This window comes from Papaver somniferum, chromosome 8 (genome assembly GCF_003573695.1).
Source record: "Papaver somniferum cultivar HN1 chromosome 8, ASM357369v1, whole genome shotgun sequence".
NCBI classification, from domain to species: Eukaryota; Viridiplantae; Streptophyta; class Magnoliopsida; order Ranunculales; family Papaveraceae; genus Papaver; species Papaver somniferum.
Genome location: NC_039365.1, coordinates 173,231,894 through 173,243,395, shown reverse-complemented (window position 1 = coordinate 173,243,395; position 11,502 = coordinate 173,231,894). Strand labels below are relative to the sequence as shown.

General features: G+C 36.0%; 2 protein-coding genes across 2 annotated transcripts; one reads left to right on the top strand and one right to left on the bottom strand.

Annotated features, from left to right (window-relative positions):
- Positions 1 to 1,987: 1,987 nt before the first annotated feature.
- Positions 1,988 to 2,946, bottom strand: LOC113303829 (probable helicase CHR10). Its single transcript, XM_026552916.1, has 4 exons — positions 2,694 to 2,946; positions 2,598 to 2,605; positions 2,250 to 2,328; positions 1,988 to 2,132 (listed from the first exon to the last, which is right to left on the bottom strand). Exons 1-4 carry the CDS (start codon positions 2,881 to 2,883, stop codon positions 2,089 to 2,091), a joined length of 321 nt encoding a protein of 106 aa, XP_026408701.1. The 5' UTR covers positions 2,884 to 2,946; the 3' UTR covers positions 1,988 to 2,088.
- A 2,896-nt stretch (positions 2,947 to 5,842) lies between these two features.
- On the top strand, positions 5,843 to 6,916 carry LOC113301543 (probable xyloglucan endotransglucosylase/hydrolase protein 26). Its single transcript, XM_026550318.1, has 3 exons — positions 5,843 to 6,028; positions 6,150 to 6,343; positions 6,514 to 6,916. The coding sequence occupies exons 1-3, from the start codon at positions 5,849 to 5,851 to the stop codon at positions 6,914 to 6,916; spliced, it is 777 nt and encodes a 258-aa protein (XP_026406103.1). The 5' UTR covers positions 5,843 to 5,848.
- The last annotated feature ends 4,586 nt before the right edge of the window (positions 6,917 to 11,502 follow it).

Below are 11,502 nucleotides of genomic sequence, written 5' to 3'. Positions count from 1 at the left end.
GTTCATGACCCAAGTGGAAGACTTTTAGTTAGAGTGTCACGCTCACAGAATGGACTCTACAAGATAAGTCTCATGATTGGAAGGTCATTGTGTCTGAATATGAGACTGGAAGATCAGACATGGAAGTGGCACGCAAGGTTAGGACACATAAGTTTCAGAACCTTAAAAACTATGTCTCAGAACAAGATGGTTCGAGGGCTACCACAACAAAACGGAGTGGTGGAGAGGAGAAACAGGACTCTAATGGAGATGACAAGAAGTTCTTTAAAGGCTATGCAGGTACCTAATTATCTATGGGGAGAAGCTGTACGACACTCCACATACCTAATAAACAGGATACCTACGAAAGCTCTGAAAGACATGACTCTATATGAAAGTTTGCGAAAGAGAAAACCAAACATAGATCATTTAAGAGTGTTTGGTTGCAAAGCATACGCAAAAGTTGATTCTGCAACTCTTAAGAAACTGGATGATCGATCTCAGAATCTTGTGCATCTAGGAATTGAGCCTGGATCCAAAGCTTACAGATTATTCAAGGTGATTTTAATAAAGTGTCACACTTCCAATTTTCAGATCAAGAAAATGCCACCGTTTTTTTCAAAGTTTATTAAATGTCATACATTTGACATTTTCCATCCAAAAAAACTGTTGCCATCAGTTAGTGCATAGGTGGCAGTTATCCAGCTTAGTAAAAGACATATATACCCTCAAATCAGTTAGTACATGTACTCTTTCTGTTGTTCTTAATTCCTATTTTAATGACCACTTCAAAGTGGCAATTAAAGATACCAACAAAATTGCAGTTTTATCTCCACCTGCAGCTGCAGCACTTCATCTCAGTACCACTAGCAAACTCATCCAACAACCAATGAGGATAAGTTTAGACGATAAGTTTAAACTCATCCAGCAAACTCATCTCAGTACCACCAGCAAACTCATCCAACATCCAACAAAAAAATCATCTCAATTACTCAACCCACAGCAGCATATTTAGACGATAAGTTTCTTTTGCTTGAGATACGGGACCCTACAATGTATGACAGTATAAAATTTTATGTTGAAGAGCCTGTAAAGAAGGAGGAACAACCCTGCTAGTAACTGTGAAAATATTTCTTTGGGCATGCTTATGAAATCCAACACGATCACCAACTTAACTTGAAACTCGAATCACTTGAGTAGAAAATACAGTTGCTTTCATATAGGCTTCGTTACAGAGTGTCTCAAGACCAACACCCACTGACAAAAAATGAAGAATTGAAATCCCACCTCAAGAACAAAGAAAAGGTGATCTACTAAAACTTCAAAAAAGATAAGAAGAAGAAAATACATGTTGAGAAGTCTCCAGCCTCCTTAAATGTGGATAGGAATTGCTCCAGTGTACCAGAAGACCATAGGCATACAAAAATGCATAAGAGACCACAGTTCAGAAAGATTATTCTGAATGGGGGTTCCCGTAATCAATAACCTTCGTGGAATGAAAAAAAGTTGTTCAAATACATTGTATAAAAACTGCAAAAATTGACCAATTAGGCAGCTGCAAGTGTGTTGAACGCAAAGGTGAACTTTACCATCAGTACTCGTTCATTTACAAGAGTATAAAATTACAAACACTCCCTGCAGCTCCTGATGAAAGTAGTTTTGTAGGTGTAGGACTATCGAGATGAATGAAGAGTTAATTAAAAAAATTTGTACATACACTGGAAGGATTTTTAAGTCACTGTGCTTCATCAATTACAGCATAGTGCCATGGAATTTGAGAAAGAAATTCCCTTATCCATCAACACAATGTCATACGTAGTCAAAAGGACATCAAAAGGAAAGTCTGTGTTAGCCTATAAACATAACAAACAAACATTAGCTCAAAAATGATTTTGTGTAAAAGAGTATGACAATCAACTCGAATCAATGCTCCTTTCGAGAAACAAAACTCAGAACAGCATCAAGTTCATAAGATAACAAACCGTCAAAAGTCCCGTACAAGGAAAAATACTGCATTACCTGCTCAAAAGGTTTCCTGCGAAGATCGCGTCTGACTTCTTTGTCGCCAACATATCGTAGAACCCTCAATTTAGGACAAAACTTTGCTACCTATGATACCCAACCATCTGTCACACTGAGAGGGCATATTACCACTGAAAAAAACAAGAAATTCGTAAACAAACAACAACGAAATCCTCTAAAATCCGTAATCATATATAATCAACGATCAAATCACAAAAGTACTAGCAGAAACCAAAAGATTAACTCACAGAATGGCCCAGGTGATTTCAAATGGAACTTCAAATAGCTTAAGAAAGTAATGGCTTGCAAAGTCTTCCCAAGACCCATCTACACAAAACAGAACCTAAACCATTATAAAGTAGAATTTTATTACCAATTAATCCGTGGGAATTAGGCGTAAGCAAAGAAAATTCTCCTCTCCCCACTGGTAAGATGACTAGCAAGCTTTCCCTAATGGCCTAACTCATTGCAATTACACAGTGAGTAACAACAAAAATACTGATTTCAACAACTAATACTGAACTTGAAAAACTCGAAGGAAAGAAAAAAATAAAATCAAAGAGTTAGGGTTTTAGTAAGCAGTCCGAATTCCCAACCTCGTCTCCTGCAAAATAGATAACAAAAGATCAATTTAAGGGAAGAAATCAATGATATAGAGTAGAAACGGAATTCAGAGCTAGGGTTTTACTGACCAAGAATAAAATTGACACCAGTAAGATATCTTTGTATAAGCCATAAAATTCCTTGAATTTGATGAGGCTTCAGTGTAGCCTTTATGCCAATCTCATCATAGTTTAACGGGAGTACGTCACTTTGATGATGATCGCTAGAAATAACTAAATCTGCTGCTTCTTTTAGTCTCTCCTTGTAATTCATCGACATCTTCTCTCCTGAGTAGTTGAAGAATCAATCTACCAGAACATTTACCTCGATCGAAGAAAGTATGTGGAAATCAACCCTAAATTGAGAGAACCCGTCTTCTCTCAAGAACATCACAAACCCGTTTCTCTACTGTTTCTTCTCATCTCAAGAACATCACTAGTATACAGGGTTTTCAAGGGTAAATATGTAAATCGCGACAGATTATTTTGACCGAGTCAGCGAAAAAGACCAAGTGTGTGGGTCCTGACGGAAAAACTAACGGTTGTGGCATTTAATAAATTCTGAAAAAAACGGTGGCATTTTCTTGAATCGGGATTTGCAAGTGTGGCAATTTGTTAAAAATCCCATTATTCAGTCCAACAACGAAAAGAGTAATAGTGAGTCGAGATGTGGTATTCGATGAAAAAGCAAACTGGAACTGGAAAGAAACTAATGATGGACCAAGTAGGGATCCAGGAATTTTTCACATGAGATGGGGTCAAGTAATTGATGAAGGAGAAGGACCCATAATCATCAATACCAATGGAAACAATGATGTTAATCAAGAAGAAGAAGAGAATAATGAAAACACAGAGAATAACGAAGAAGTAGAAGAAGAAGAAGAAGAAGAAGAAAAAGAGGAGACCGATGAAATAACTCAACCCATTCCACTGCGAAAATCAACAAGACAGATACAAAAGCCACAGTATCTGGAGGATTATGTTCTTCAAGCAGCAGAGGAATGTGAGACATTATTGTTGTCCATTAATGACGAACCAAGAAACTTTAAGGAAGCAAAGCTTTCGCATAAATGGATACAAGCATGTAGAGAAGAAATTATTTCAATCAACAGAAACAAGACTTGGTTTCTAGTTGATAAGCCAGGTGGAGTAAAAGTGATTGGTATTAAGTGGATCTTCAAGGTTAAAAGAAATGCTGATGGAACTATTAACAAATATAAGGCAAGACTTGTAGCTAAGGGATACGTTCAAGAATCAGGCATAGACTTTGATGAAGTTTTCGCACCAGTTGCTAGACTAGAGACAATTCGTCTCTTAATAGCAGAAGCTGCATCAAACTCATGGGAAATTCACCACTTAGACGTTAAGACAGCATTCTTACATGGTGAATTGCGAGAAAATGTGTATGTTGAAAAACCAGAAGGTTTTGAAGTAAAAGGACAAGAGCATAAGGTTTATAAGTTATCAAAATCTCTATATGGTCTAAGACAAGCTCCTCGATCCTGGAATACAAAGTTAGATCAAATCTTAAGAGAAATCAGATTTGTTAAGTGCTTTAAAGAAACGTCAGTATACAAAAGAGAAGAAAGGGGAACGCTTCTTGTGATTGCAGTCTATGTAGATGATCTATGTTTGACTGGCAACTCCCTTAAGGTGATCAATGAGTTCAAGAGAGAAATGTCATCAAAGTTTGAGATGTCAGACCTCGGAAAACTCACTTATTACCTTAGCATAGAAGTCCATCAAGGAGTAGATGGTATTCAGATTAAACAAGAAGCTTATGCAAGGAGAATTCTCTGTGGCAGTAGCAAGCCGTTATATGAAGAGTCCACGCAAGTCTCATGGTGATGTAATAAAGCAGATATTGAGATATCTAAGAGGAACAATCAGCTGGGGATTGAAGTATGGTCGAGGAGGATCAAAAGGAATTGTTGGGTATAGTGACAGCAGTCATAATATTGACCAAGATGATGGAAAAGGTACAACTGGTCATATATTTTATCTAGGTGAAGCACCTATTACATGGTGTTCACAGAAGCAAGACACTGTAGCCCTCTCATCCTGTGAAGCTGAGTTTATGGCTGCAACAGAAGCAACTAAACAATCAATATGGCTTCAAGAAATGTTGGGTGAAATCAAAGGAAGAGAACCTTAAAAAGTTCTCATCAATATTGATAATAAGTCTGCAATTGCACTCACTAAAAATCCAGTGTTTCATGGGAAGACGAAACACATTCACAAAAGGTATCATTTCATACGAGAATGTATCGAGAAGGAGATCATCAACGTTGAACACATACCAGGAACTGAGCAGAAAGCAGATATATTGACAAAGGCATTAGCTCGGATCAAGTTTGAAGAAATGAGATAATTGATTGGAGTACAAGATATCTCACGGGTAAGGTTGAAGCTTAACGGGGAGAATGTTGGATTAACTTCAACATAGAAGTCACTAACAAGCTGGTTAGGACAAGATTAGGAAATTGATGTAATCCTAAGGAAATTAGAAGTCATCTAGTTCTAAGAAAAGGAAATACATGTAATAAGGTAATAGGACTAGGAAAAGGAATTCATAGTTCTATATATATATATGATCACCAAAGTTGTGGTTTGATCATATGAGCAAGATTAGAACTTGTGTTTAGTTTTGAGAGATTTTCTAAACATCAATAAAGAGAGTTGTCTTTATATAAGCTAAGTTTCATCTTGCAGTTGCCATTATCTACTCTAGTCTCGGGTCATGAAAGAATTGGCCCCAAGACTTCGTGCGCAACATAACTTTGCAGTTTGCACCCTTCTGAACCTTATTTTTCTCGAATCATGCATTTTCTTTTGATTAATTATCAGAAATATGCAATTTTATGAATACCAATTCCCTTCTAAAATTAAGAAAATAATTTAACTGGACATCTTCAAACAAAAGATATGGATCAAAACATAAAAATATCTAAAAAACTCTATGTAGTTGTTGACATGAATGAAGACATAAAATTGTTATCAGCTAACAACTAATATAAAAGCCAAATCCTGGTTCCTCCAAAACAAACATCCCAATAACTTCAATTCTCTACCGAGTTTAAGTTACTAATCAGTTCCAAAACACAGAAAGTTTTCATTTGTTTCGAGGGTTTGCTGGGAACATGGAGGGGAACAGGAAGGCTATTTTCTTAGCCTTAGTTCTATCTGTTATTGTTGCATTTGATCATAGCAGTCTTCAAGTTAATGGTCAAGCTCTTGCAAAGAGTATGATTATTTTATGGGGTAAAGAACGTGCCACCATTAGAGGTGCTAATCTTGAACTTGTACTTGTTGATAAAAATTCAGGTTCTGCAGCAAAGACTAAGGCAGCATTTCTCTTTGGAAGTATTGAAATGCTAATTAAACTAGTACCTGGAAATTCTGCAGGTGTTGTTACAACGTTTTATGTGAATAGTTATGCAAAGTATGAAATAAATATTTACATGTATATACTTTTACACAAACATAATTTTTCCATAATATTCAGTTTCAGAAATATAACGTAAAATATATACGTTTGACGTGCAGCTGTCATCTACTGGTGATAAACATGACGAAATAGACTTTGAGTTCTTAGGAAATGTAACGGGACAACCCTACACAATCCACACAAACGTCTACGCTCAAGGAAAGGGAAACAGGGAAGAACAGTTTGTTCCATGGTATGACCCGAGTGCTGCTTTCCACAACTATACCATCCACTGGAACCCATCAGAGATTGTGTAAGTACATATGTACTGTATATGTTGTTGTTCAATCGGCTTTTAATGTGATAGATGTTAGGTGTTGGGACTGATCAAACTAAATTTAGCGTGAAGTTTAAGACATGCGCATGTGTATGAGTGAAACCGTGGTCTCTGAATGATAGCTTTTAATATTTCTCGTGTTTCAGGTGGTATGTAGATAGAATACCAATCCCTGTCTACAGAAACTATGAAAGCGAAGGAGTTCCATACCCAAATAAACAAGGAATGAGAGCTTTAACAAGTCTATGGAATGCTGATGACTGGGCAACAAGAGGTGGTCGTGACAAGACTGACTGGACACAAGCTCCATTCAAGGCTCAATATAGGAGGTTCAGGGCTAGGGCTTGCAAGTGGAAGGGAGCAGTCAGTGTTACACAATGTGCCAGCAAGTCTTACTGGTTCACATCTCCAGTTTATAGCCAACTAACTACTGCTCAAAAAGGTCAAATGGATTCGATTAGAAACAATAATATGATCTATGCTTACTGCAATGATACTAAAAGATTCGGTGGAATTATTCCAAAAGAATGTTCGTTGCCCCAATTTTAGTTCATTTTTCATGAACAAATTGCCATTGCATACGAACCTGTGCAAGGGTCCAAACAATTTGGACAAATTTCTGTTTTATCTATTTATTCAAGTGCTGTTGTAAGAGTGTACTTACGCCCTAAAATGGCTTATTCAGTATTGATTTCCTTTTGCTGTTATGCTTATTTTCATTTTGTACTTCTTTGGAAACAAAATTATTGGCTTTTGTAAAGGGCAGTGCTATTCTCATTTCCTTTCTCCTCCCTATTCTCCTTCCTCGTTACAACCGTAAATCGTAACGTGAATCGTTTTTATATTTTGAGAATCGAATCGTATAATGGATCGTGAATCGTAAATTTATAGTCATTTTAATATGTCCTTAGAAATTAATAATACAGTTATAATAACACTAATTTTTATGAGACCCATAAATAAATTCCAACAGAAAATAATTATAAAGTAAAATATATATGAAATCCATGTGGTATAGTAGCTCAGGACTCTAACCACCGAAGAGCTATATAAGGTGCAGCCATCCATGCAACCTTAAATTGTGAATTTTTATCACACATTTAGTATTTGATGGTCCAATATGCACAAATTTTTAACGTAAGTCTTCAAAGTTATCGTCCCGTAGTAGATTTCTAAGACCTAGGTAGTTGATGGGGTCCAAGGGGACACATAAGTCAGTGGAAACATAATTATTTGATTGGTCAACTAAAAGAAAAAGTCAAAATCGTATGAATAATTACGATTCTCCACACTAGCGATGTGAATCGAATTCAAAATTTTTGACGCGAATCGCACGATTTGAATCGCAAATCGTGCGATTTTAAAAACCATGATCCCATGTGGCGTTCAAAACTATCAGCATGAAAAAAACACGTCATACATAGTAGTCACGTGGATTTGTTCTCTCTCTTTCTCTTTGTTAGTTGAGAGAAAATCATACACACTGATTTTGTTGGAATATTTTCAACGCCGCTAACCAAAGGGGGTCCTGGGGGCATCGCCCCTGGTGGGGGTTTCAAGGGGGCAACGCCCCCGGAAGAATTTTTTGAACTGAAGGTTTTATTTGGCCGATAAAAGCCTGTTCGAAAATTTCAAATCCAAAAGACACCATTGATGTCTGTTGATGAAGGAACCTGACGTTTCGTGAATAGAAACCTGTTGGCGAATAAAAAAAACCTATTCCCAACAGGTGCAAAACCCTTTATAAATAGCTTCTCCCAGTTTCGTTTAACATATAAGAAAAATCAATCTGTTTTCTCTGTTTCAAAAAGCATCATCAGAAATCAGAAATCTCTTTGTGTGTTCTTGATTGAATCAAGGGGTACAAACCTTGAATTCAGTTTTCGTTGCAGGGCTTTCATTGTATCCTGAAGGCAATATTTCGCATACCTGTTGTAATCGCCAATTGTTATTGGGAGGGTAGAAATATTTGTCTAAAAGAAATTTATACAAGCCTTGAAAGTTTTGGAGTGCAACACTTTCTTCTCTGTGTCATTCATCCTTTGTGAAACCCATTTTTTTCCAACAGATTTTGCTGTAAATTGAAATTTTAAATTATATATCTGCTATTTGAATGATACAAGTTCAGATGATGGTAAAGATCTGAAATAGATTCTGAATTCCATTTTGGTTCTTCAGCTCATAATGATATTTCTTTTCAAACAATGGGTGCTGGGTGATTGTATAAATAATTTGATTTTGATGTTCAAGTTTGAGTTGGTTGTATTGGGATTAATTCCGTAGATGTATCATTGTTGTATTGTACAGGGGTGATGGTAATGGCAGTGGTCGGTGAGGTTTAAGATAGCCAATATTGTAGAATAGAAGTCCATAAATAGTTCATATGTATTGTTCATGAATAGTCCATATATATTGTCGGGTCTATGTCAGAGTCCAATGTAAACCAAAACCTAATAAGCTCAATATATATGTTTGTCTCCATAGCCCTACAGGGGTAACAAGAGCTTATACAATTGTTCATGGTATCAGAGCCATAACGATCTCTTTGAAATCCTAGTTTCAAAACAATTTTCTTCTTTTTCTAAAACCCAAACTTAGCCTGCTCTCTTTATTGTTCATATTGTTCATGATACGTCCGGACATTATCTATGCAGTTAATCAGGTAGTCAATATATGCATCGGCTAACTCAAGCTCATTTACGGTTGCTAAAAGAATTCTTTGATATCTTAAGGGTACACTTGGTCATGGCATCTCTTTTTGGCGCAACAATTCTATGCAACTTACGGCTTTCTCTGATGCTGATTGGGGAGGTGATCCTGATTCCTCTCGTTCTACTTCAGGTCATTGCATATTCTTAGGTAAGAATCTTATTTCATGGGGTTCTAAGAAACAACCCATTGTTTCTACTAGTAGTACTGAAGCTGAATATCGTGCGTTGTCTTCCACCTCTGCTGAAATCACCTGGATTCAGTATTTGCTACATGATCTTGGTTCTTTCTTACAACAGCCACCCATCTTATACTGCGACAATATCAGTGAAACAAATCTGGCTATAAATCCTATTCAGCACTCATGTTCGAAGCATATTCAAAGTCATTATAACTTTTTCAGAGAACGTATTTCATAAGGTTGTCTACTCTGTTATATTAAGACTGAACATCAGCTTGCTGATTTATTTAGTAAAGGTCTCTCTACAACACGGTTTCATTTTCTATATGGCAAGCTTTCACGTTGTCTACCACCGCGTACAGCTTGAGGGGGGTGTAGAATAGAAGTCCATAAATAGTTCATATGTATTGTCCATGAATAATCCATGTATATTGTCGGGTCTATGTCAGAGTCCAATGTAAACCAAAACCTAATAAACTCAATATATATACTTGTCTCTATACCCCTACAGGGGTAACGAGAGCTTATACAATTGTTCAAATATAGACCATGAAATCATGATGTCCTGTTTTCAAATTCAGTACGAAAAAACCTTGTGGATCTGATATCTTCAATCTTTTTTCTTTACCGATAATCATGATCGAATTCCTTGATTTAGCTAAATACTAATAATGGGATGATTGAATGTTGAAATACTTGTTCTAGAATAACATTAAGAACCCAACAAACAATCATGATTTGTTCCTTTTAATTAACTTACTGACAGAAGAGAAAGAAATTAAAAGCCAAACCTACGTCTTTTAGGATTTGGCTGATTTGAACTGCCACGTATTTAGAACCATGTCATCCGGGAGGAGAGTAGGGAGGTGAACGGGTAAAGAATAGCAGGCGTTTTCGTTTTATAAATGTTGTTAATTTCGCCTTTTCTTTTTTAGGCCAAGCACTACGGAACGCCATTTCCCTTCCCTATCCCTTTGATGTAGAGAAATGCATAAAAATTTAAGTTCTGCGGTCTTCTATATCCCTTTGAATAAGAGATATCTCTTCCTAATTTAGAAGTGGATCATATCTGGTTCATCCTGTAGGAAAGAGTTTTCGTGTGAAAAAGTATTTTACGATTTTCAACGGATACTTAGTTTTCATTTGAGAATTTTTAGTTTTACCGTATTTTTTTCACTTTTTAACTCTTCTATTTCTAATAAAATTCTTTATTTCCTATTATATCTCCAGTTTTTTCTGTTCAAATTTTTTTACCCATAAATAATAATTATCTAAACTCGTGAAAATAAAATTTGGAAAGAAAAAAATGTAAATTCACTATTTATACTGAAATGTCCTAGACTATAGTGAGGTTGCCTTGTGACTCATATCCCCTCCCTATAATTAGAGATAGGGAAGGGATACCCCTTGCCATAATGCTTGGCCTTAAATAGTTTTTGACCATGTTATGCACTAGGGCTTCGTATAATATATAATAATGGTAAAAAAATATGGAAATAATAAATTTGAGGTGTGCCATAATTAAACAAAATTCTAACTTAGGGTTAATAAAAATTGTCTTAATGAAAATGGAAATTAATAAAGAAAAAGACAAATAAGAGTGGTAGTGGTTATAGTCAAGTTTAGTTTGACTTAAATATACAAAGGTAGCTTTAATCAAAATTAACTAGGAGTGTGTTTGGCACCGGTGGATTTGAGGGTGGAGTGGATTTAGGGGAGGTAGTTGGAGGAGATGGTTCAAATTACCCTTGTTTGGCATAACTTTTTGATGGTGGAATTGATTTTCTTGTCAACTTATTTTTCTTCAATCAATGGCAAAGAAGTTGACAACCTAACCCTGGGATTTCAAACTCCTCCCTTTTTTTTCTATCCTTTTCACTTTCTTCTCTATTTTGCGCTATTTTACTTTCCTGTTCAGCAACAGAAAACATAAGCTCACAGGATTAATGTGGGTAAGTCACACTATGTTCCCATGTTTTCATCATGGGTTATTGTTAAATTTTTGTTCTCTTCTTCTCATATACTTCTATCAATCATCTTTGGATGGAAATACCAAACCCTAGATTCTTTTTCAGAACCAAATAAATCTGGATTGTAAATCTAATCCATGGGAAAGAAGCTTTCATGATCGAAAGATGTTCTTCTTGTTTTCGTTTCAGTACGATAATGAACCCTAATCTACTTTTTTCCCCTCTAAATTCATGATTTTCGTATGTACGAACATGTTAGAAATCTAAATTGGTTT